The sequence below is a fragment of the Panthera tigris genome, chromosome D4 (assembly GCF_018350195.1).
Source record: "Panthera tigris isolate Pti1 chromosome D4, P.tigris_Pti1_mat1.1, whole genome shotgun sequence".
Taxonomy (NCBI): Eukaryota; Metazoa; Chordata; class Mammalia; order Carnivora; family Felidae; genus Panthera; species Panthera tigris.
Window position 1 is genome coordinate 10,819,964 of NC_056672.1, and position 27,460 is coordinate 10,847,423.

Below are 27,460 nucleotides of genomic sequence, written 5' to 3' on the forward strand. Positions count from 1 at the left end.
TGATCTTGCGGTTCATGAGTTCAAGCCCCGCATCGGGCTCTGTGCTGACAGCTCAGAGCCTGGAGCCTGTTTCAGATTCTGTGTCTCCCTCTCTCTCTCTCTGACCCTCCCCCGTTCATGCTCTGTCTCTCCCTATCTCAAAAATAAATAAACATTTAAAAAAAATTTTTTTTTAATAGTACATAATAGCATTGTCCTCATGTTTTCAAATTAGTGTTGAGTTGGGCTGTTTCAGTCCTGTAGTAGACTATACTACATACATTTTCATACATTTCTAATAGATTTGATGGATGATAGGAGTTGGACTATTACATTGTTATTAAATATCAAATGCACGTACATTTGGTAAGATTGGGAAATATATTGTATGTCTCCTTTTTGAAAGAGCAAATACCAATTTCTTTCATGGTAGCTGTTTAATAGAGAAAAACTCCTGTAACTTTTCTTTGAGAATAGGTGAGTTTAGTAAAACATGGTTCACCTTTTCAGAGGGAGAAGGAAAAGTTAAATAAGGATCTCAGAGAAAGCTTTTTTACAAATTGTAGGTGTAAACAGGTTAATATTTCTTGCTTCTAACTTTCTTTAATGATTTTATCGTTTGGATAAAAATGGAACATTCATTGTAAAAAAAAAAATTTACCCAATACCTAAGAAAATGCAAAGAAGAAAGTTAAAATAAATCATACCGTATTTTACTACCTTGAAGTTAAAGTAGGTAAATTTTATTCCAGGGATTTTTCTGTGCCAATGCCATTTGCTGAATGACAGCATCAGTCTCTGTTAGGAGCTTGAAAAATGAAGATTCTTGGGCCCCATCCCAGATATATTGAATCAGAATCTGTAAGAGTGAGGCCCAGCAATCTATTTTAATAAGCCCCCCAAGTGATTGTTATACATTCATAAATTTGGGAAACCCTGCTCTGTGTGCTTCTGAAAGCTGTATAAATATACAGAGATAGTTTTATACAGAGATTGCATTCTTTGTGCTATTCTTTTTTTTTTTCTAATTTTTTTAAGTTTATTTATTTTTGAGAGAGAGACATCATGAGTCGGGGAGGGGCAGAGAGAGATGAAGACAGAATCCCAAACAGTCTCCACGCTATCGGCGCAGAGCCTGATATGGGGCTCGAACTCACGAAACTGTGAGATCGTGACCTGAGCCGAAACCAAGAGTCAGTCGCTTAACATACTGAGCCACCCAGACGCCTCTCTTTGTGCTATTCTTAATATTAATTTAGTTTCACTTGAATGTAAAAGAAAAGAACTTGGAGGCAGTTCAAGATGGAAGCTTAGGAACACCCTGAACTTCCCCTCCTTCCACAGACACACCAGATCCGCAGCTACTTGTGGACTACTTCCTGCTCAGAAAGAACTGAAAGCTAGGTGAAGAATTCCCTTTACACCAAGGAATGGAAGGGCCACATTGAAATGGGGAGTAGAGGCAGAGAGATGATCTTGTCAAAATCTTCACCCTGGTACAGTGACCCACAAGAGAGGAAGGTTTCACAGGTCTGGAGTCTTTACCTGAGGAGGGATGGGTTTATGCCCCAGTTTGGGTATGTCAACCCTTAGAACCTGCATTAGAGAGACAAGGCCCCCAAAATGGATTTGGAAACAAAGGGGTTTGTGTACAGTGGACCTGGGGGGCTGTGGGGAATCTGAGATACTCCTTTGGAGGTACTTACACACAAGTACATTCATCTTGGGACTGGACCCAGTGCAAACACAGCAGTTTGAGAAGTGACTGGATTATGTGTGAAGGAGATTCATTTGTTAATACAGAAGTGTTTGCGGGAGGAACTAGGATCAGTTGGGACTTTCTTTGGGGACAGAGGTGTCGTGAGCACCATTTTTGCACTCTCCTTTCACTCTGCCAATTCAGTCAGGTACTGCGGACACAGCCTCCCTAAACCACGAGTGTGCCCCACCCCCAGCCGTCACCCTGCCTCACTAAAGCCTTGGGTGTATCCTGCCCCCACTGTTCTCCTCCTGCATCCCTAAAGCAGGAGTGTGCCCCACCCTCAGCACTCTGGCAGCCTTGCTAAAGTCTGCCTTTGAGTGCAGTCCACACTGGGAATGCCCCTTGATCACCTGGCCCTGGTGGCCAGAGGGACTTGAGTTTCTGGGCCCCATGGGACTGTAATAGAAAGGCTACCATACCCAAGGCACTGTGTAGGTAGCAGGCTAAAACACACCACTAGTCTGCCTCTGGAAAAGGCTCATCTGTTTGTCCTGGAGCTTCACCCTGAGAGGTAGGCTTCAAAGGTGCTCTCAGGGAATGTAGGCAGGTAGACACTATCTTTGATCTCTCCTCTGATCGCACCATAGCTTGCTGGCACCTCCAAAAAGCTTGTACACTTGTCTGAAGCCCTGATTTTTGCAGCTGGACTTCAGGGGACACCTCCAGATCTCTGGGCCTAGAGGTCAACAGGGTTTATAGTTGCATACTCCAAAAGGTCCCCCCGAGGATCTGTTTTCCAATCAACCTGAAACTAGGTGCTGAGATCACTCCCTTTGGAACACTAGTGGGTCTTGACACACCCTCAGCAACTGGGATCTATCCAGAATAAATCAGGCTAATTTAGTAATCACAATGTTTCAGAGAGACAACCAAGAGCTAGGGCAAGGTTGAACAATAAGGTTTATCTCCTTTGGAAGGACACTCCTTCCAGACTGAGAAAGGTAGATGCTTTGCTCAATACATAGAAACAAACACAGAGAGTCAAGTAAAATGAGGAGACAGGAATATTTTCCAAACAAAAGAATGAGACAAAACCTCAGACAAAAGACCTTAATGAAGTGGAGAGAAGTAACCTATCTGATAAAGAGTTCCAGATAATGGTTATAAAGATGCTTACCAGAGTCAGAAGAATGGTTGAACACAGACTTAAACAAAGAGATAGAAAATGTAAGGAAGTACCAAACACCAGTTGCAGAGCTGAAGAATACAGTAACTGCATAGCAAAATATATTAGAAGGGTTCAGCATCAGAATAAATAAAGCAGAATAGATTGGTGACCTAGAAGCCAGGGCAGTGGAACTCAGCCAAACAAAACAACAACAACAACAATGAAAAATTAATGAAGATAGCTTAAGAGCCTATGGGACAACGTGAAGTGGAATAACATTCATGTTATAGGGATCCCAAAGGAAAATAGAATGAAAGAGGCAGAAAGCTTCCCTAACCTGGGGAAGGAAACAGACATTGAGGTCCCAGAAGCAGAGTTCCAAATAAGATGAATTCAAAGGCATCCACATCAAGAGACATCATTAAAATGTCAAAAATTAAAGAGAGGATCTTAAAAGTAGCATGAGAAAAACAAGTTGTTAAGTTCAAGGGAATCCTCAAATCACTATCAGCTGTGATTTTAGATGAAGCTTTGCATGCCATGGTGGCATGATATATTCAAAGTGCTGAAAGGAAAAAACTCCCAACCAAGAGTATTCTACCTGCCAGGGTTATCATTCAGAATTGAAGGAGAGGTTTCTAGACAACAAAAGTTAAAGGAGTTCACCACTAAACTGGCCTTACAGACATGATAAAGGAACTTCTTTAAGCTGAAAAGGTACTATTAACAAAACATACAAAAGTAAAAATCTTGCTGGTAAAGGCACATATGTAGTAAAGGTGGTGGATTAACCACTTATAAACTTACCATGAAGGCTAAAAGACAAAAGTAGTAAAATTAAGTATAACAACAATACCTAAGGGACACACAGAGTAAAGAGATGTAAAATACGACATCAAAAACAAAATGTGGCCAACAGAAACAAAATGGGGGAGCAAAAATGTAGAGTTTTCACACTACGTTCAACTGTAAGTTGCTATCAACTTGAAATAGACATGTATATATATAGGTTGTCATGTGAACCTCATGGTAACTACAAAGCAAAAACCTATGAGAGATACTGAAAATATAATGAGAAAGGAATCTAAACATTGCACTGAAGAAAGGCATCAAACTGCAAGGGAAGACAGCAAGAGATGAAGAGAGAGGGACTACAAAACCAGCCAGAAAATAATGAACAAAATGGTAAGAAGTACATGCGTATCAATAATTCCTTTAAATTTAAATGGATACAGCCTCCAATCCAAAGATGTACAGTAGTTGAATAGATTAAAAAAAGATTCGTTTGTATATTACTGCCTACAAGAGATTCACTTCAGATCTAATACACACAGACTGAAAGTGAAGGCTGTAGAAAAAGATACTCCATGCAAATGCAAATGAAAGCTGGTGTGGCTCTACTTATATCAGACAAAAAAGACTTGAAAACAAGTCTGTAATAAAAGATAAAGGACATTACACAATGACAAAGCGTCAATCCAACAAGAGGATATGACATTTGAAAATATTTACGCACTCAACATAGGAATTCCTACATATATAAAGCAAATGTTACAGACTTAAAGGGGGAAATGGAAAGCAATACAGTAGTAGAAGACTTTAATACTCCATTTACATCAATGGATAGGTTATCCAGATAGAAAACCAATAAGAAAGTACTGGCCTTAAACAACACATGAGACCAAATGGTCTTAATAGGTATACAGTTGATCCTTGAACAACATGGGTTGGAGCTCTGTGGGTCCACTTACATGCAGATGTTTTGTAGTATAATACTATAAAATGTATTTTCTATTCCTTATGATTTTATTAGTAATATTTTCTCTAATTTAGTTCATTGTAAAAATACGATATATAATATATACAACATACATAATATGTGTCAGTTGACTTTATATTATCAGTATGGCTTCTGGCTAACAGTAGGGTATTAGCAGTTAAGTTTTTGGAAAGTCAGAGGTTATATGTGGATTTTTGACTGCATGGGAGGTCAGTGCCCCAACCCCTGCATTGTTTAAGGGTAATTGTATACAAAGCATACCATCCCCAAATAGCAGAATACACATTATTCTCTGTGTATGAAACATTCTCTAGGATCATACACTAGACCACAAAACAAGTCTCAGTAAATTTAAGAAGATTGACGTCATATCAGGTGTAGACACTGGTCATAGTCCTTAATGACACTGGTATGAAAAAAAGTCAATTACATGGAGAAAACTGGAAAAATAAAAATATGTGGAATTTAAATAACATGCAACTGTTGTAACCAGTGGGTCAATGAAAAAAATCAAAGGGGATATAAAAAAATACCTTGACACAAATGAAAATGGAAATAAAACAATCCAAAATCGTAGGCTGCAGCAAAAGCAGTTCTAAGGGACAAGTTCATAAAAAGACACCCTATCTAAGGGAACTAGAAAAAGAAGAAAAAATGAATCTCATAGTAAAATGAAAGAATTAAGATTGAGAGCAGAAATATATGAAGTCAAGACAAAAAAAACAACAACAACAATAGAAAAGATCAATGAAAGTAAGAGCTGGTTCTTTGAAAAGATAAAAATCAGAAACGAAAGAGAAGTTGACATATGCCTCAAAAATTGAGAATTGAGAGACTACTATGATAATGAAATAGGTTAATTCCTAGTACCATACAATCTTTTGAGACCTTCTGTCTTCCATGAAGACGTAGAAAATCTGAATAGATGGATTACCAGTAAGGAGATTGAATCTGTAATCAAAAACCTCCCGCACCAGACATCTTCTTTGGTGACTTCTACCAAACATTTAAAAAACATGTAATACCTATTCTTCTCAAACTTCCAAAATATTGAAGAGGAAAGAATGCTTCCAAACTCATTTATGAGGCCAACATTACCCTGATACCAAAACCAGACAAGGACACCACAAAAAAGAGAAGAAAAGAAAAATTATATGCTGGTATCGCTGATAAACAGAGATGTAAAAATTCCCAACAAAATATTCGCAAATCAAATTCAACAATATATTAAAAGGATCATTGATCATGATCAATGGGATTTATTCCAGGAATGCAAGTATGTTTTAACATCTGCACATCATTGGTGTGATGCACCACATAACAAAATGAAGGATAATAATCATGTGATCATCTCAATAAATGCAGAAAAAACCTTTGATAAGATTGAACTTCCATTTATGATAAAAACTCTTAAAGTGAGTATAGATAGAATGTACTTCAATATAATAAAGGCCATATATGACAAACCCATACTCAATTGTATGCTCTAAAATCAGGAACAAAATAAGGATGCCCACTCGTGTTAATTTTATTCAGTAAGTATGAGAAGGCCTACCCATAGCAATTACCCAAGAAAAAAAGATAAAGTCATCCACATTGGAAGGAAAGAAATAAAACTATCACTGTTTGCAGATGATACTATATACAGAAAACCCTAAAGACTGCCCCCCCAAAAAAACCTGTGAGAATAAATGAACTGTCATGCCGTAGTATACAAAATCAGTATACAGAAATCTGTTCCGTTGCTATACTCAAATAATGAACTATCAGAGAAATTAAGGAAACAATCTTTGCAAAAAGCCTAACAAGACAATTTGCATAAAAATAAAATACCTAGGAATAAATTTAACCAAGGAGGTGAAAGACCTGTACCTTGAAAACTGTAGGACATTGATGAAAGAAGTTAAAGAAGTCACACCTAAGTGGCAAGTTATTCCGTGCTCATGTTGGGATGAATTAATACTGTTAAAATGTCCCTACTACCCCAAGCAATATACATATTCAGTGCAAACTCAATCAAAATTCTAGTGGCATCTAGAACAAAAAATTCTTGTTATAAAAGATTTTATTTTTAAGTAATCTCTACCCATTGTGGGGCTTGAACACATAACCCCAAGGTCAAAAGTCACACGCCCCACAAACTGAGCCAGCCATGTGCCTCTAGAACAAGTAATTCTAAAGTTTGTGTGGATTCGCAGAAGACTCTAAATAGCCAAAGCAGTCTTAAGAAAGAAGAACAAATGGGAAATGTCACAGCCCCAGACTTCAAACTGTACTACTACAAAGCTTTTGTATGAAAACAGTGTGATATGGCATAAAAACAGACACATGGATCAATGAAACCGAATAAAGAACCCAGATAAGAACCCATGCTGATATGGCCAATTAGTCTATGAAAAAGGAGACAAGAATATACAATGAAGAAAAGACAGTGTCTTCAGTAAATGGTCCTGGAGACACTGGACAGCCACATGAAAAGAATGAAACTAGACTACTGTCTTACATCATACACAAAAATTAACTCATAATGGATGAAGGACTTGAATGTAAGACCTGCAACCATAAAACTCCTAGAAGAAAAACAGGTGGTTAGCTCCTTGACATCAGACTTGGCATTGAATTTTTTGAATCTGAGTCCAAAAGCAAAGGCAACAAAAACAAAAATCAAGTAAGTGGACAAGATCAAACTAAAAGGCATTGGTGCAGCAAAGGAAACCATCAATAAAATGTAAAGGCAATTTAGATATTAACCCCTTATCACATATAGGAGTTGCAAATATTTTCTCCAAGTCAATAAATATCCAAAATGTACAAAGAGCTCAGTAGCAAAAAACCAAGCAATCTGATTGAAATGTAGGCAGAGGATCTAAATAGACATTTTTCCAAAGAAGATAAACAGATGGCCAACAGGCACCTGGAAAGATCCTCAACATCGTTAATAATCAAGGAAATGCAACTCAAACACTCAATGTGATACCACCTCACACCTGTTAGAATGGCTAATATCAAATCGACAAGAAATCAGTGTTGGAAAGGATGTGAAGAAAAGGGAACCCTCCTACACTGTTGGCGGGAATGCAAATTAGTGCAGCCACTATGGAGAACAGTATGGCGGTTTCTCAAAAAATTAAAAATAGAACTACCATGGGAACCAGCTGTTTGACTTCTGGGTGTTTTTCTGAGGAAAATGAAAACACTCATTTGAAAAGATACCTGTGCCCCTATGTTCATTGTAGCATTATTTACAATAGCCAGGATATGGAAACAACCTAAGTGTCCATCGATGGATGAATGGATACAGATGATGTGAGATATATATGTCTCATATGTATGTATATATATGTCTTGTGTGTGTGTGTGTGTGTGTGTGCGTGCATATATATATATATATATATATATATATATATATATATATATATAAAATGTATGATGGTCTTGTCTTTTGTAACAACATGGTTGGACCTTAAGTGTATTATGCTAAGTGAAATAAATTAGATTTCATTTATATGTGGAACCTAAGAAACAAAATAAATGAACAAACCAAACTATAGACACAGAAACAGATGGATGGTTATCAGAGGGGAAAGGGTTTAGGGGGCTGAAATGAATGAAGAGAGTCAATTATATGGTGTTGGATGGTACCTTGATTTACTGTGGTGATCATTTTGTAATGTATACAAATACCGAGTTATTATGCCATACACCTGCAACTAATACAAGGTAACATACCATTTTACCTCTATTAAAAAAAATATGTGTATTATGTACGTAAACCACCTGTGTCTAGCACATATTCGATACTCCATAGATCAGCTATTGATATCATTAAGATGCATTATCTAATAAATTGCTTAATAAAAGATGGGTAGAAGCAAAATACTATATAATTGAAAAAAAGAATGTGAAAGAAATGAATTTCTGAAGTAGCAGAAAAATGTTTTTTCACTGTGAGGGATAGGAGTTAAGGGAAAAAAAGGTTAGAAAAGGCATAAACTAATGGGACAAGTTAGTTTTTAAACTACGTGTGTCAATTCAGAATATTTCTTGATTCCCTGACCTAAAAGATTAGGAAGTTAACACTTCTACTTACTCCCATCTGCTGGCTTTGGTAGATTGTATTCTGTGCTGTGTTGTCAAGATTCCTAACATTTACATCTTGTCATACTTTATTTAGTTCTATATTGAACAGTTTTAGTCCTCATTACCAGTACTGTGGCTTCTCCATTCCTGAGTTGGAGACATCTCTTGATTGACTGAGTTTCATGCTCGGGTAATCTTTTCATGCTGTAATATAAATGCTGTATGCCTTGAGTTCTTGCATACTTGCTTGAGAGTGCTTATCTTTTATTTTTATACTTGGAGGATTACTTGGCGAGGTATAAAAATTCCTTCTCTCAGAACTTTGCAGACACTGCTCCTTGATCTCTTAGTACTTTTGATGGGCTGGTTCTCCTTTCTTATTTCATCAGGAAGGATTTGTGAGTGACGTACTTTTTGAGTTTTAATGCTCTTGTTTCCTTCAGTGTTTGAGTATGGCTACCTGATGTTTTCGTTCTTGAAAAACAACTTGGCAGGAGGTAATCGCCTTAGGGAACACTTTGATTAGAGCTTTGTCCTCATTATTTTACTATATTGGGGCATTGAATGTTACTGTAGAAAAGTCTAGTTTTTGTCTGCCTCCTTGAAAGTAACTTGCTTTTTCATCTAAAATGCCCGACAGTTTTTTTCCTTTATTTTGGAAGGTCAGTAATATAATCAAGGTATATCTACATTTCATTCATTATCAGTTTTTCTTGGATTACAGTATCCTCTTTAATCCATAGGTTTATTTCTTCATTTAGGAACATTTTCCTTATCCTGCATTTTCTTTTGTTCTCCAGATCTTTTATCTTCTAATTGTTTTGTCTGTTTCCTCTGCATTACTTCAATCATCTTGAATGTTCCTTTTTGTCAGTAATTCTGTTTCCACCAGGGTTTGTTCTGTTCCTTGATGTTTTAAAAGAATTAATTAGTTAATGATATGTTTACTGGCTGTTTCTTTTTTCTTTTTTTTTTAAATGTCCATATATTTTTGAGAGAGAGAGAGAGAGAGCGTGAGTGGAGGAGGGGCAGAGAGAGAGAGGGAGACACAGAATCAGAAGCAGGCTCCAGGCTCCGAGCTGTCAGCACAGAGCCTGACGTGGGGCTCGAACCCATGAACTGTGAGATCATGACTTGAGCTGAAGCTCAATCGACTGAGCCATCCAGGCATCCCTGTATGTTTATTTCTTTAGCACTACAAACTACCTTTTCATATTCTACTTTATCTTGCCTTTTAGAGCTTGTTTTTAATTGGTTGCATTTAAGTTCTTTATTATGTATAAGCCTTCGAGAATTTTCTTTGGCTTCTTGGGTTATGTTTCCTTCCAGCATGGGTTCTTTGCCATTTCTATGCCTTATTCATTTCTTCAATTTTTTTTTCCTTTTCTATTTCTTCAAAGCTGTAATATGTGTGCATTGTTTTTTGAAGCGTGTTGGTGCTTGATGTAGGAGGCTCAGAGAAATTCAGTCTTACATATGGTGTTGATGAATTATTTTTAATATCCTACCCATCTCACCTATACTTGTGTTTTTTCTGGGCCTCAGTTTGAATGCTGGGTACTGCCGGGAGCAGTGAAGAGAAGGCAGAGGAAAGGGGGTGACTGAGAGCCAGATGGGCAGTAGGACATTTGGGCTCTCCTCTCATAAATACCAAGTGTTCCCTTCTTGGATTTTCTCCAGCCACTCATGAAGATATATTCCATACCTTGTGCTGTGGGTACGTCCTCAGCTTCAGACCTTCCAGTTCATTTTGTTCTGAGCCCTAGAAAGTGTTCCCCTCCTCCACAAACGTGGAAATGGTTAGAAACTTTTACCCCGGGTTGTTGACTTTTCCCTTAACCCTTGCTCATTTCCCTTCTTGCCATTTCGAAAGCTGTTTCTGGTAAGTATTTGGATTTTAGAAACTATTTCCCCACAACCGATTACTGGTTGAGGGTGGGGGTAGAATTAAGAATTATCACAAATCACATAGGGCTTTCTGTTTCTTATTTCGACTGTCACTCTTCAAAATTTATCGCCGGAGGTTGTATATTTGGTTGTTGCTGATATAATTTGGCTTTTTAAATTTTATGAATTCAAATTTTTGTTGTATTAGGTTTTGAATAAAGGAGATTCTGTGATCTAGCACAGGGTTTCTTAGCCTTGGCGCAAATGACATTTGGGTTGGTTAGTTCTTTTTTGTAGGGGATTGTCTTGTGCATCTTGTGGAATATTTTCCTTTGTTTTTGTTTTTGTTTTTGTTTTTCTTCATTGTAGGGTGTTTAATAGCATCCCTGGCTTCTCCCCACTAAATGCCATTCTTATTCCCCTAGTTGAGACAATTAAAAATATCTCCAGACATAATTAAATATTCCCTGGGGGGAAAAACCACCCTGGGTTTGGAACCACTGATTAACTTACTCTCTCATCTTTGCTCCTCTTGCTAAACAGCTGCATCTAAATTTTAAATAGAACTTTCTTGGGTAGCCCGATCATTGTCACCAGAGGTGCACGTCAGATATAGGAAAAAAGCTCTGATGCACTCTTGTAATTCAACTTAATACTACACACGTCACCTGTGTAGGACTTTCAAGCTATCTGAATAGTAATCCGTGAGTTAAAAAAACAAAAAACAAAAAACAAAAAACAACAGCAACAAAATGACTTGCGAACACTGGAATTTTACTGAGTGAAAAAAATTAAGAGTTTTTTTTATGACTTACTGTTTGGAGTAATGATACTCACGGGAGATTTACTCTCTTCCCCCTCGTTAATTAAAATCATGTTGTTAGCCAAGTAAGTGAAGAAAATTCTTATTGGCAATTCAGTTGTTTCCCCGTTTAGGAGAGTGACACTCTCCAGTTCTAAGCTAAATAATTGTCATGGGAAAGTAATTTCCTTGAAAAGAACAGGCATTGATTCGCCCCTGTTACTCACAAATCCTATTTCAGTCAAATTGGAAAACTATTAAGTTTTTGGGAAAAAATCAATAGGTATCAGGAAACCATTAGATCTTGTGGCCCTTGCTATATCTTGCATGAGTAATCACTGTAAACAGCTGACAGGTATTTCACTCTTGACACAGAGTGATGCTTGGGGGACCACGTCTCCTCAGGGTAGGTGGACAGCTTCAGACGCTGGAATGAGTTCAGTTACCCTTGTTTTCTCCCGGCACTCATTCTTTTAGACAGCCCTGTCGCTAACTGCGCCTTTGATGCTTTGAAAAATCAAATACTTTCTTTACTGTCAGTTTTCTTTTTCCTGTGTTGTGGCCTGCTAATCCGGCCGCGTGGTTATTTTTCCTCAGCTTCAAATTTTATATCCATATTAACTCGTGTAAGGTTTTGTTAGTAATGCCATAGAGTATCTAGGTTTACCTTCCGTTCTTTTTCTTCTACACGACTTGTAGGTTTTTCTCTGTTTTGGACAAGTGGCTTTGGAATTATCTGTGTTTTGTTTTGCTTGCCTTAAGAGAGAGATTTCATTATTTGTGAACTGTATGATTATTACATTTGAGAGAAAAAATAAAATTAAATCCTAGGTGCACATATCCATACTGCCCAAGTTATTTGTTCGTATCTGTTGGTAAGTTATTATGCATTGATAGAAGCTTGGTGTTGGGTTTGTATGTGAGAAGAGCTGGTCTGTTTTTCTCTTTTTCTTTTTTTTTCCCCTTCCTTTCATTCATTCATTCATTCATTCATTCTTTTGGAGGAAAAAGGAGAGGGGAAGAAATGAGTATAAATAAGAAAAAGATTCTATCATTGTAATTCCCATAAGAAGTTTGGAAACCCATACTTAATTTGTATATGTGTTCACCTGCTAATTCTGTTTGGATAAATTAAAATAGCATGGATAGAATAGTGTTCCTTGGTTTGAAGAAATATTTTTATTTGATGAATATTATATATATTTTTCAGGTGCTGTAGCCTCTATGTTTTGGGTTGATGCTGAATTAGGGGTCGACATTTATCTTGATGGTAAGTGGAAAAGCAAATATTCTTTTGTTTTTAGGTAAAATGTTATGGTTAAGATTATTTTTGTTCATATTTTTAATTCCTTGCATTGTTACTTTTTTTTTTTTTTTTTTTGAGAAAAAGAGCATGTGCAAGTGAGGGGACAGAGGGGGACAGAGAGAGAGAGAGAGAGAGAGAGAGAGAATATCTTACGCAGGCTCCACACTCAGCGCTGAGCCCAGCATGGGACTCTATCTCATGACCCTGGGATCATGGTTTGAGCCAAAATCAAGAGTTGGACATTCCACGGACTGAGTCATCCAGGTGCCCCACACTGTTACTTTTAAACTCGTTTAGTTAGTTAAGTAAGCCTTTGTTCATACAGATTCCAAAGGCCCAGACAGTGGTGTAACTGGATGTCACATCTTATCACTAACTCCCAATTTAGTGCGTCCACTAAGGTTTTCCTTTTAAAATACTGTGTAGGTTTATTCGGGCGCCTGGGTGGGTAAAGTCAATTTAGCTTCTGACTCTTAGTTTCAGCTCAGGTCATGATCTCACGGTTCCTGAGATCAAGCCCCAAGTCGGGCTCTGAGCTGACAGCATGGAACCTGCTCGGTATTCTCCCTCTCCTTCTGTCTCTGTCCTTCCCTTGCTTGCCTTCTCTCTCAAAATAAACTTAAAAAGAAATACCATGTAGGTTTCTTATGTCCTATTGGTTTACATACTTAGTATGTTAGAGAGGGTTTTTTTTGTTGTTTAATTAAAATATACAGTATGAGAATCATATCTCTGCTTTCATTTTTTTCTTTAAGAATTAAGCAAGCCCTTCACCCCTTACTTCATTTACCTTTACACTTTTAGGCAGTTTTATCTGGAGGCTTCATTTAAGACATATTAGAAACTTTCTGAATTAAGTAACTATGTGCCCTGCCCACCCTTGACCTTTCTTTAAACCAGGTCTTCCATAGGCCAAAAAGTGAAATTTAAGACTGTCTCCAGTCATTTGGCTCTAATATATATGGCACGTAGATGGTTGGATTCCCTAGGCAGCATCAGACTCCTTCTGCTGGTATCATTTGAAAAAATTATTTGGCATATAAATTCAGAGATTGCCAGACTAATTGACCATTTGGAAACTTAGGTTCATGTTATGGAAAACATCTGTGTGAGTTAGAATTGGTGCAGATTGCTAGGAATGAGATGTCTTAAGACGTCTCAGTTTCAAGGAGTTATTTAAATGTTAAGAAAAGTCTTGATTTTGATTATATGAATACACACTGGCAATAACCTTTCTTGTGTAATTTCTCACATTCCACTTTATATTATGGAATTTATCTCATCATGTTTTGAATTGTAAGTTTTTTAAAGGCCATAGAAATCTTTTTTTATTTATTTATCTTTCTTATTTGCTTATTTCATTTAAAAAATTTATTTTGTAACCTCTGATGCCTTAAAGTGGTGCTAGGCACTCAGTACATATTTGAAATGGTAGGATTGACTTACATTGAAGCATTGGCAAGAGAAAAGCCAAAACTTTATTTCATTGAGTAACATTTGCGAACTGAAACAGGTTAGTTATGATTTTCATTCTCACGTATAAAGGTGATTAAAAGAGATAATTCCTTTGTAGGTATCATAACTGTGGTGGATTCAAAATATGGATTAAAAGTAAGTTGAAAGATTGCTGTGAGTTGCTAATAATTTGTTAAAAGCTAGGTATATGGGGATGATTATATTATTTTCTCTACATTTTGTTTAACATTTAAGAAAAAAGGGTTTTTTTTAAACTATCTTGAATAATAGATGAAATTCATGAGTCTTTTAATTATTATGTCTTTTTAAAAAACGTTTACTTATTTTTGAGAGAGAGAGTGTGAGTCAGGGAGGGGCAGACAGAGAAGGGGACACAGAATCCTAAGCCGGCTCCAGGCTCTGAGCTGTCAGAAGAAAGCCTGTTGTGGGGCTCGAGTTCACGATCCGTGAGATTATGACTTGAGCCGAAGTCGGACGCTTAACTGAACCGCCAGCCTCCCCAGTTGTGTTTTTAAATTAAATATTCATTTTCTATTACTCTGGCTTGATGTGATAAAAGTTGAAAGTGTAATATTTTGCAATAAGGATACTACAGGGCCCAGTTTCGGTACGTAAACTTCTTCAGTGGGATTCACCCCCAATGTTGGCAAGTAAGAACTTCTGTCCAAAGTTCTTTGATGGAAGAAATCCAGCTTGCTAAAGCCTATGAGAACTTTTTTCTCTCGGTCAACTGCTATCAGACACAAACTGGAAATAATCTGAGTTTTAAAAAATAATCGGTTTACTTCATTTTGAAGAAATCAGGGGTTTATCCATAGGTGTCATGAACAGAAACTCCTTTACACGGCATCTTCCCGTGAAGTTTTCCTAACTACCAAGTTCCTCACATGCATTTAAGTGGGCTTCAATTCATCAAATGCAGCTGGTTGGATTTGTAGAACATGTTACATAAAATAAAACAGTATTTCTCAACTTTCCAAGTGAAATACTGCTAAAGGCAAAATACAATGAAATTGTCCTTCTCCTGGTCCCGATGTGGGAATATGGATAGCACCCGAAGTAATCATTTCTTAGAAGTTTAATGTAATATTTAAAAATTCAAGTCCATTTTGTATTCTACTCCACAATATATTGGACCCTATTTTGAGATGTTTGGGAGATCATTTCTTTGTAGATTTTAAGCCCAAATTGATTAATAGTCTTAAGAATCAAAGAAACATTCTGAATATTATAATTTTACTCAGAAAAATTCCATCTATTCCGAAATAAGGATTTTTCTAACAAAATGTCTATGGAGGAAGCAAAAGAAATCAAATTCTTTATTCTAAATGTTTATTCTAGCATGTTTGAATTCATCTTTTATGTACCTTAGTTATCAAATTTCAGATAAATTGGTATAGCAGCTTAAGATATTTTATTTTTTATTTTATTTTTGATAGACTTAAAGTGTCATACCCAGAATAAAACTCTATATATTTATGACTATAAGAATACTTTTATGTGTATATTTAGATGTGCAGAGGACTTAAAAAGAATCCATTATCAGCTGAATTGAGGCCAAATAAACAAAGCAACATTCTGAATAATGCAAACACAGTAAACGTTTAACCTCCTGCCACCTTGATAAAACCTCTTAAATTATTAAATCAATATACCTACACAAAACTGACATACTGTCAGGATAATGGAAACTTTAGATTTTCTAAGTCAGATGCCAGATAAATAACTTTTCTTTTATATAAAGAATTTGCCCACTTGTCCAATTCCTCTGGTTGCAAAGCTTGACCTCAGTAGCTGCTTGTGATTCAGAGAATTCTGAGGCAGTACAAGTAATGACACTTGGATAATGGGCAGCAATTTAAGGTGTCATGCTTCACAGAGCCAGCCCATCACAAGTAAAGCTGAGAAATGGTACCCTGTGGCCAGGCAGCCAAATTGAAACTGAAGTGGTAATTGATATCATGGGCTATCACTCTAATGGGATTGTCACCCATTGATCTGAAATATTCATTTTTTAATCATGGGCAAAGAATTGGACAACTTCAAATGACAGCTCTCTATTCTCAGGACTTGACACTGGGGCTACCAACATTGTTCTTCTCAGTTCTACAAACGTGACAGCATTTAATGCAATAGAATCAATGAATGAAGTTACACAGAAAAGGTCAAGCGAGAGGTTTCTTTTTGGCTCTTCTGTTATATTGCACTAGCTGTTGAAACAATTGAGTCAGAAAACAGTTGGGCTTGGAAAAGACTGGAAAAATAAATAGACTGACATTATGCAATAATCATTTTTTAAAAGCTGAGATAGTGTTAGATCTATAATCAATCCACAGGAAAGAGATGGCTGCCGCTGCTTTTCCTAAATGTCATGTGACATCTTTGACACCAGCTTTATTTCCACTTTGGTCAACAACAGCGTTTTCCCCCTGTCTTTCTCTCTCTTTTGGTCCAGCTTGTTTCTATTTCTGCAGAGAAGGACATTCTGTGGCCCTTATTGAAATAGTGTCTACAATGGTGATCTCAGAGGGTTTCCTTCTGTCTTCCCATATGCTAAGTTGGAGGGCTGAAGCCTAAATTTTTGGGTGTGTTAGATTAATTAGTACCCAAATCGTTTTTATCTTTTTAAATATATAAGCAAAAGCCATAGTCTCTAAGCAGACATGAAGAATCCTTTGGGGTTGTGTATACATACATTCAAACAGATACACACACACACACACACACACACACACATTATAAAATTTTTGAAAAAATCTTTTACAAATATTTTCCTTCTTTGCCTGTACAGGTAGACTAGAATATCAAAATTCCCATTTTTTAACTCTATAAATGGAAGTCATCCGACTGAAGGGCCAGTATTGGAGAATGTCCTTTTGAATAACAGACACTGTTTTAGCATTTTTGCAAAGTTTGACTTGGGAAGGTAGGAAGTTGCATAGGGAAAATGTTGGGCTGGTACCCTGAGAAAATAAATGTTAACGTGCATTTATTATTTCTTCACGTTTGGGTTCACATAGGCATAGGACAGGGCTTCTATCTCTTTTTCTGTAATTATTTGTGAGGATTACATGTCTTATTCGTAACAGAGTTGTATATATTGGCCTGTATGTATTTGGGGGATTTTAATGTGTTATTATATTTGATAACTTCTTGGCTGCCAGAAGGTAGTAAAATGTTACTTAGCTTTGAGTGTAGATTTCTAATCTTTTGGAGAAGTAAATGCATTAAAAACCCGGGTAACTTTGAGAAACCACTGTTGGTTCTGTTTAGGTATGGAAATTCGAAAACAAAATCTCGTCATTTTCCTGCCATATCTTTTTTTATATCCCACAAGCTTACAGCCATATAGCCCCAAACTCATATGTAAATCTTCTAAAAGGTCAACACTACAATATTTTGAAAAACATTTCAAATTTTGGAAGGAACTAGACTATTCCAGGATCTTTCAGAAACAGATGCCTTTGTTAAATAGATTTTGCTGAATAGAAAGGGAATTGTTGCTGCACATTATATAATATTTCAAATAACAGCATCCACGTATCCTTGTCAGCAAATAGGAAGTGTTAACTAGAATTCATTCGACAAATAATTGTTGAGCCTAATGCTGTTTCCGGAATGGTAGCAGCCTCATTCTCTACAGGACGTGATAACAGGATGCAGTAGCCTTAGGCCAGGAGTGATTAGCAAAAAGAGTAAACTTTGTCTCTTGTCAAGGAACAGTTTTTGATACAGTATTTTAATAATAATAATAATGATAATAATATAATTTTGAATGTAATTTTTAGGTGGTCTTTATGAGTATACTCTTATGCGATTGTTAACATTTATGTAACATCTGTATACGAGGTTGATTTCATATGACATGAAAAGCTTTCACAAGTTTGTAAAATTATGTTCAGTTTACTTCTATTGAACGTGTTTTCAATTTTTGAAAAATATCCCCTATAATAGGGTATCCTGTGACAGTGACGGTAGTAAATTTAGTCTCTTCTTTTATAAAAGGAGTAGAATAGCCATTTTCTATGATTATTATGAAGGATGAGTGAGACTATGTAAAAGAAGTAAGAATTTGTGAAGTTTGATTTCAAATACAAAGAACATTAATATAATCAAATTGCTTCCGACCTCAGCAGGCAGCTTCTTATTGTGAGAAGGAGAATCTGTTGAGGGTTAAAATAATGAAGGTAGAACATTTTGCAGAGATGAACCTTATGGCATTGATGCCTTTAGGGTTTTAAGTAGGATTATGGAAAAATAGTAACTGCTTCCAGAGTGATGAAAACTATCTGGTGGGCTCCTTAAGTCAAGGTCAAAAGATTTTTTTTTGAGCTAGCTTGACTCTGCAGAAGTCAGCAAAAGATGTTTAAACTGTGGGGCCAGATCACTCAGGTGTGGGTTTCTGTAAATGAGAAACTGTCTTTAGGCTAGAACTGGGGCTGTGTCCTTCCCACAGCTTTTTTGTTTCTAGGGAATATGAAGGGCCCAGTGCTGAGCCCATATTGTGTACGATTCGGCCGGGAGGGATGGGGTGTGGGATTGGAATGGAGGGAAGGATATTAGATTTTAAGAAAGTGTTATTTCAGTAGTTATCTCTTTTTTAAAAAATATAAATAATAAAGACTATTTAGAACAAAAACAGTTTTATAAAAAAGAAAATGCCTAAAATTTGAACTGTAATGTTCTTTGTTTTTATTGACATGATTTAAATCTGGAGGGTTTTCCTTTGAAAAAGGAGATGTCAGGGGAACAAAATTTAAGTCCTGTCCCCTCCCAAAAGAACCCCCCCTCAGGTTTACTATAGGATAACACAAATGGGGAATAAAATGCTTTCAGTTAGAAAAGTTAATTCTGCATTTGTGTCATTTAATCATAGAACTTGCTGAAGTCTGCATTAGAAGCAAGAAGGGATTCGCCAAAGTAAAATTCTTTGTGTTGACATTAGAATTTGTGTTACACCTCGGTAACTTTTTTCAAACTTTGTTTTTGTTTAGCATTTAGAAGAAGAAAAACCTGATGGCCTTATCAATGAAGCTTCTAGGTATTCATATTTAAAGTATATATTGCTTCCTGGCTGATTGAGGAGAGAAAATTATTATGAAAACCAAAACCAGACTAAGAAATATAAAAACATAGTCAAGGCAAATTTGTTATCTTTTTTCCTATAATTGAATTATTGCTAACTATTTATAATGGTCTAATGACTAAAATTTTGTTTAAGACTTTTTTTTTATTGTAGCATAAAATGAGTATTGGGCACAGCAGTTCTTTGACAGGAGCTAGGGAAAAGGGAACATTTAAAACTGTTTTTGTTGTTCTTTTACAATTTCATGGGGATCGAAAATGATTGTGGAGAAAAGAGCTGGCTGACTTACTACGGTCTTTAATAGTAATTCATCTGAGTCAAATGTTTACTGTTACAACAACAACAGAGGGACAGATATGGGAATAGTTTCAATTGGCATTTAGAACTTTTTTTTATTTAAACAGCTGTATGTTCCTAATTGGCTTGTCTTTAGACTTAGAAATATTTAAATTAGGTTGCCTCCCCTAAGCATATTCTCGCTAACGGGAAAAAGACTCTGGGATAGACCATAGCTGCTAAGTGGGCTGCTGAGTTTAAGAGAGGGGCTCCCTGAGATTTGCTAGGGTGAGGCAGACATCACTAATAGACTGCAAGCAGGCAGTTCACTCCCTGTCGTTTTGGAATATGGTACTCTGTGGTTCTGTAATCCTGCCTAAACACTGCATTTGGTGTATAGGTGTGATTCAGGTTAGACTGAACAAACATTTTTGTAACCGTTTTCCTTGCTAAAATATGTGTATTATAGCAAGTGTAAATAAGCCAGGTGGGAAATAGTGAAGTGTCATAAAAGCCAAAATAAAGTTAAACGTAGAAGGCCTCCAATTTAAAGATTGTAACTGTTTGTTTTTTGAGACGTCCAAATTAAATCTTTATTCATAGAACACTTACTTAAACAAAAATGGAATTGTGATGTACATACTGTTGAAACTTGCTTTTTTCAGTGAATTGAAGTTAGTTTATTTTTGAGAATTTGATGATGTTTTTTGAAACAATTGGCTGTGTCTTCAAGTAGCATGAAACTCGAATTGGGAAAAAATATTATAGTGATTAAAACTTGCTGAAGAATTGAGGACAGTTTAAAGAATCCTCAGTTCTGCTACTTCTGATTACAGTAAGCTATTTTGTTCTCTAGCATTTTGCCAATGGGATTCTTTAACTTGAATTTCTGTGTATCTGTTTTACAGAGAAAATACATATTTGTAATGATGAAGAAGATATTTGCTCAGGATCCTGTTGTATCTCCTGAAGAGTAGTTTTAAAAAAACTGTTTAGTGTTAATGTTAAGTGAATGTCTTCTGTTTCTTTGAAAATCATGGTAACTGTTACATGGAATATTTGAGTCAGTAGACTGTCCATGTTTTACCATATTGAATATCTGAATTGTATACATTTCTTTACAAAGAAAATTATGAGTTGAAAATCATCCTTGATTGCATACTTTTGGGGACTTAGTAGTTTCAGAGTCACACGTGAGAGCACTTAGTAAAGATTTTTTGAATGAATAAATGAGAATCCTGAATTTATATGTGATGGATACATTTATTCATTTGAAGAATGATCAATAGGTTAGGAGTAAATTCAGTTACTATATAGAGTACTATATAGTTCTTAACGAATATTTGATCTGAAAGGGCTTTCTGTTTTCAATTTCTTAACATTTCTCTTTTGACATCTGTTCTTTGTTTGCTAATTTAGGCAAGTTGCTTTGGCAGATATTATCATCATTAATAAAACAGACTTGATTTCAGAAGAGGATTTAAAGAAATTAAGAACAACCATTAGGTATGACATTTTAAGTGTTAACTACCTACAAATCCAAAGTGTACTATACAAAATATTTTTACTATAACTATTGCCCTGTAGATACGTAGGATCAAGGTTGAGTTTGAATCATATATTGTTATTGACTCATTGACTGTAACGTAACTAGTAGCATGTAAAATTACTCCCCATTGTTTGCAGAGTGTAGTTCAAAGTTCATAGACTGATACACAGGGTCTTTTGACTCCATCCTCCTTTTCCTGTCTTCTCTTTGACTCTTTCCCTGAATGAAGTTCTGACTTTACTCAGGACGATTTACTTTCCCATGGATGTATCTTGCCAGATCCTTTCTTTACTCTTACATGTTCTCACTGTCACTCTGCCAATCCTTGAATTCCTTCACTGTCTCTGTTTTTCTTTGCTTTTTTTTTTTAAATTTTTTTTAATGTTTTTTTAAATTTATTTTTGAGAGAAAGAGAGAGCATGCACAGGGGAGAGGCAGAGAGAGAGAGGGAGACAGAGCATGAGAGTGGGAGAGGCAAAGAGAGACAGACACAGAATCCGAAGCAGGCTCCAGGCTCTGAGCTGTCAGCACAGAACCCAATGCGGGGGCTCGAACCCGTGAACGGCGAGATCATGACCTGAGCTGAAGTCAGCCGCTTAACCTACTGAGCCACCCAGGCGCCCTTCCTTTTTTTTTTTTTTTTTTTTTTTTAAAGCAGTGTTACCCATTGTCTCGAGTCCTCCTGGTTTCCCCTTTTTTTCTCCCTTGCTTATCCATGAAGTCTCGTCTGACTCAGGTGGTCTCATTTCCCTGAACCCTCACTGACTTTGTCTTCTTGGCTGTCAACTAAACATGCCTGTCTTCGAGTTTGTCTTAACATCTTCAGTGTCCGTGGCCAAGGTTGGTCAACATAGGACAGTGCGAACGGTACTCAAATATGTGTGAAATGATCCAATAGTCATTTGGACTTTTCAAATGAGGTTAGAGTTCAGGGACTTTGAATTATTTTTTTTGGACCTAATAAATGCCTTGTGCAAAGAGACTTTCAGTAGCTTTTATTATTAGCCCTCTTTAATGGATGTAATCTGCTGACATCGATCGGATTTTGATTCTGTTAGTACCAATTCATATAGTATGTTATAAATGGAATCAGTAAAGGTAAGGCTCATGAGGAGATTGGCTGCAGTGATTAATAATGGAAGAAGAGGGGCGCCTGGGTGGCTCAGTCAGTTGGGCATCCGACTTCGGCTCAGGTCATGATCTCGAGGTCCGTGAGTTTGAGCCCCGCATCGGGCTCTGGGCTGACAGCTCACAGCCTGGAACCTGTTTCGGATTCTGTGTCTCCCTCTCTCTCTGACCCTCCTCTGCTCATGCTCTGTCTCTCTCTGTCTCAAAAATAAATAAATGTTAAAAAAAAATTAAAAAAAAAATAAAATAATGGAAGAAGAAAGAAATTAATATTTTCCGCATATTTTATATTATTTTAATATTAATATCCTCTGAGTCTTTACTATAAAAAACTGTAATAATGCCTCCAGGTGGATGGCAGGTAGTGACGCATAGCGTTTAAGATGATGGACTTTGGAATCGGGTTGGGTTCTACTCATTGGTCTGTTTCCTGCCATATTCTTAAGTCTCATCTCTAAAACAGGAATAATACCTATTTCATTAAGTTTCGTTTAAATGTTACATGAGACAGTGTTGGAAAACTTTGCACAGCACCTGACACACAGTAAGTGCTCTGTTAGCTACTATTATCAGAGTGTAGATTTTTTTCCTAGTTTACATAATAATTTCAAGTTGCAGTGAGTAACATTATGAAAGAAATAGAAAAGTGGTTGATATTTTTGAAAAGTCTAGAACGATGAAGGCAGTGAATGGAGATTGCTTCCTTGACTCCTTTTGACACTGGTCTCCTAAATTTGTTTCTCTTTTCAAAATCCTCTGCATCATTGTGGTTGCTGGAAAGGAGAACATAAATCGCGCAGCAAACATTTTTGGCAGCAAAGGAAGGATTATTACTACCGGGCTTTTCTGTCCCCATGTTGACTATTTAAAGCTGGGTTTCTAACATCAGCAGTGTTGACCGTCAGCCTTGTTGCCAGCCTGCCCTGTACGGCAGTCCCGGAAAAGAATTTGGACAAAGTGCTTTGGTGGGTTACAGCCCTTTTGGCTTTTGACTCTCCGCTGTACCTCGCAGACTGGCAGCTGACGGGACGTTAGTTTGGGAAGTTGGAAGAAAGTGGACATATTTGAGAGGAAGTGGCCACGAGGTTATAGAGAGAAGATGGAGAACTTCGTGACATGGCAGAGAGAGAGACCTGCCTCAGAACAGAAGGCACGTGTGTTAAGCAAGTAGCACTGAGGGCAGTGGAGGCGATGGGATAAAGACAGATGGGTCAGGTGGACAGTGCTCTGAGGGGGACTTAGCGAGCATTTTGGTTGAACGTTTTCCCTTAGCGAGGGGATCTTACCTCATCATCATCGCATCAGAAGGGGGAGGACCGGCGGAGTGGGTAGAGTTTCTAGTTAGGGAACCGGAGAGACTAGCCTGTGAACGAACCCGGTTGTGTGACTTGGCGTCACTGTGGATCCCGAGGATGGCCTGGGGTCACAGCCCCTCGCAGCCAGGTTTTGATTTCCAGCGCGTGTGGAGCCATTTGCACAGCGTGTGCTTGTGGAAAATTGAGCATCGGTGAAAATCGTGATTGGTCCGCTCATTTTGAGACCGTTAGAAGTACTGGCTATGTATGAATCATTTTGCTCAATCATTTATAAGGGTCTCTTTATAATTCACTAAGTAGCCCCTGGTTTTTCAGCTGTGCAGTAGATTTTTGTGTATCATGTTTTAATACCTAAGTGGAATATACCTGATTTATGATTAGAAAGAGAAATAAATAGTAAGCTGTAAAAAATGTAAGTTTTGTTTTTTATTTTTTTCTCACTCCAGATATATTCGTATATGCCTACTTCCTGTTTTAGAAACAGTGTGCCTTAACGATTTTTAAAAAGTTTAACATTTACTCTTTTTAACCCTTTCTTCCTCATTTTTATGTTTATTTCAGATCAATAAATGGACTGGGAAAAATTTTAGAAACACAAAGATCAAGGTACTTTTAAAAGCTGTTACTAATATTAACAATAAATAATGTTAGTTCATAGTACTTACTAAGAAATTGATAAATATGCTTGATTCTATTATAAGAAAGATGTATGTGCATTTTTAAAAAATGGGGCCCCAAAACGTTTTGAATGAAATTAGTTCGGCATATTTGGCTAATATGTTTGCTTCTCCTTGTAGCTAAGACTACGGAGCCATGGTAAGGCTGTGTCACTGCGCTTTTGCTTAATGAGGAAGAAAACACTTAGAACCACTCGAAAAAGTAACTGGTATAGAAATCTGTACAGGTATATTATTAGGAATCTTAGTTTGAGGTACTCAAAAGGCCTAGTATTTTTAAAAAACTGCTTAGTTTTTTGTACAGTTGCAAAAATAATCTGTCGTGTAAAAATACATGGAAGCTTTACCCTTTAGTTCCTAATGCATCCTTTTTAAAATGTTGATTTCCAGTTCCTGTAGGTTCTTCTGTCTTTTCATTCTGTTCATACAGATGTGCATTACTTTATAAAATAGATGTGTTCTTGAAACATCTGTGAAGTGTATTTCGGTGGATTAAATTCTGTGTTCCACCGAATGCTCTTAGGATTTCAGAAAATTTCTTCCGGGGAAATGTCGTTAAGCTCATTTTTTAGCAAGAGTGGCTCAAGCAGCTGATGGAACCCGCCGCTCTGAGGCCATCTCGCGCCAGCCCGCTCCCGCCTTCAGACGTTGTCTCCTCGGAGCTGCGTAAGGGGCCTCAGCGGAGAGGCCCGTCTGCCGGGGCAGAGCCTAGAGGTGCTGACAGGCTACTGGAGGCGGGAGGCAGCGGCAGCAGCTGCTTGGATGCATGCGAACAGCCGGGGAGCTAATTCGCTATGCGTTCTCAGAAGCCCCCGGTCCTCCGACACAGGTAGCGGAAGAATGCCCGTAGCGGGAGGCCTAGACGAGCGCGCACCAAATGTGCCTCCTGCATTTCAGATTCCAGCGTAGAGCAGCTCTGATCGTCTGACTCGTCCCAGAGCCATTCCTCAGTCATCTGGCTTCTTCCTCCTGCCTTTTATTTACCATTTTCTTTCTCCTTCAATTTTCACTTCGTTACAGAGTGACACACAGACGCCCACACGAAGCTGACACAAGTTGTTAAAAACCGTATCCGTAAATAGCTGTGTTTCGGCGCAGTAGCGTTTACGTGGTTCGTATTTACAGACCTCTCCGATCACTTTTTCTAGGCCCCTGGATTTGCTGTGCATAATTCTTCTTTTTGTTGGTTTTTATTGTAGACCTTTATGTCCTGCATAAAGGTTTTATCTTGAAGAGTTTATTGTGTGACAATTTTGATGTTTATATGACATTTCTAACATTCGTTCTGTCGTGTTATAGAGCAGGAAACATGCGCTGATTAAATTTCGTTACTTGGAATGGACAAATGAACAAATGAATAAAATCTCCTTTTTTCGTCTGTTTCTTCAGTGTCCTGTGTTTGCCGTTGCCTCTGAGAATCTAGGGACTTTCTGAAATAGTACTTCCTTGCTGTGAGGACTGTAGTTGGATTGGGATCTTTTTCAGTGAAGATCAGACCTCACCATGGTCACGAATCTTACATTAAATATTTCCTCCAATTCCTGGAAGCATAGCAACTTGAGCTTCCCGGTTTAGAAACCAGAGATTTGGTTTTTAACAAAATAGTTGAAATCACTGTTGGAAGTTTTGTTTTATTGTGCTTGTCTCTTTGTTTTTAAATTTTGATCCCTCAAGCATTTTGTGGTTGACAGACGCTCATGGTAGTAAAACTGACGATAACAAGATAATAATGTGCATATATAGAAAAGGCTTGCTTGAGTATTTAAGTTGAGGAATAAGAATCCTGGGTAACATTGTCTTATTGGGAAGACTTGAGTTGACTTCGAGGCAAATGGAGGTTCTAATGGGCCACGTAGACTGCAGAAGTAGGAGTGGAAGATCAGAAGAAGTGCCCTTCTTATCTTATTCTGACTTTTTTTTTAATCTGGGAGATTTCAGCAGACTGAACAGAGGAAAACCAAAATCCACTTGTTCAATAATAAGTTAATCAATTCAACAAACTGTTGAACTTTCTCCCAGTTGGTAGGCATTTCTTGGCTTGTAGAGGATTTACAGAAGGGGTAAGGCAAAAACTACCTTTGAGGTAGGTGATCATTTGGGGAAGACAGAGGGAAATAAGCAAAAACCAATATACTGGATATTATTACTATAACAGGACTAGTAAATGTGTAGGGTCCTATGAGAACAGGAACATCGAGGAACAAATACTCAATTCTTCTTGATGAAGACTCAGGAAATTTTGAGAAGGTGATTATTGACTTGAGTCTTGAGGAGTGAATAGGAATTTTCCAGATGAACAAGAGTAGCAGTGGCTTTCCAGGCATAAGGAAGATGTTGTATTCCAGAGACCTGAATATTTTAGAACGAGTAGTGCACATGGTCGTATGGCAGAGAGAAAAAGAGGTGCGACTGAAGAGAAGGAGAACTTTCCGCAAAGGGTCTTGAATGCCATGACTCATAGTTTGGATCTTTTTTCTGTGGGCAGCAAGGAGTTAGTGAAAGGTTTTAAAAGCAGTGTAAGTTCTGGGAGAAGGATTGAATATGGTGCAGTTCTCCAAGGAAGGAAATAGAAGGAGGAACAGCTTCCAGGGGAGGTAGTGATAGCAGGGGTTTGGTAAAAGGTGATTAGTTGAGGTTCATAGTGAGTTTGAGGTGCCACTGGGGAATGCCTTTGGGAATTTAGTTCTAGAGTTCAGGACTTAGCTATGGGATGGGTTTGACAGTTCATAGATCTGGAATTTGCTGGTGGCACCTGTTCAGGAGACTCCTTGAACTTCAAAAAGATGACCATAAACACTAACCCTAGGGTCGTAGCTCAGTTCTCCTCCCACCACATTAAAACTGATGACAATCGTCTTGCTATTTTTATTTATTTTTTTATACTGCTGTTTGGGAAATAGCTGATGTTTTTATCGCTAAAGGAGGAAATTAAATATATTTCATGCCATGGAAATTAGTTTTCTAATTGGATGAGTGAAGGAATTTGTTTTTCATGGTGGTACTAGATTTGGGGCAGGTCCCTGGTAACTCCAGTCTGGAATCTTAGACATTTCCTGTTTTACTCTCCATTGAGAATCTGGTGAGATAAAGTGAGAGACTGGTATTGTTTTTTATTCTCTATAGATTTTTTTTTGCCCCCCTCCCTTCCAGCACTGCTGCCGTGCCCCCTATTTCCCCAACGGCCCCTGCCAAGGAGGGAGTGCTGATCGAGGCAGGAGAGCAGAGCTCCCCCAGCCTTATTCGAGTAG

General features: G+C 37.4%; 1 protein-coding gene across 2 annotated transcripts in view; it reads left to right on the forward strand.

Moving 5' to 3' along the window:
• The window catches only part of CBWD1 (COBW domain containing 1), a 51,020-nt gene that overhangs the window by 10,477 nt on the left and 13,083 nt on the right, over positions 1-27,460 (forward strand). For both annotated transcript variants that reach the window (XM_042964330.1, XM_007077469.3), the window contains exons 5-9: positions 12,609-12,668; positions 14,278-14,315; positions 19,175-19,221; positions 20,962-21,048; positions 24,097-24,141. In XM_042964330.1, the coding sequence (XP_042820264.1) occupies positions 12,609-12,668; positions 14,278-14,315; positions 19,175-19,221; positions 20,962-21,048; positions 24,097-24,141 (277 nt within the window). The remainder of the gene's footprint in view (positions 1-12,608; positions 12,669-14,277; positions 14,316-19,174; positions 19,222-20,961; positions 21,049-24,096; positions 24,142-27,460) is intronic.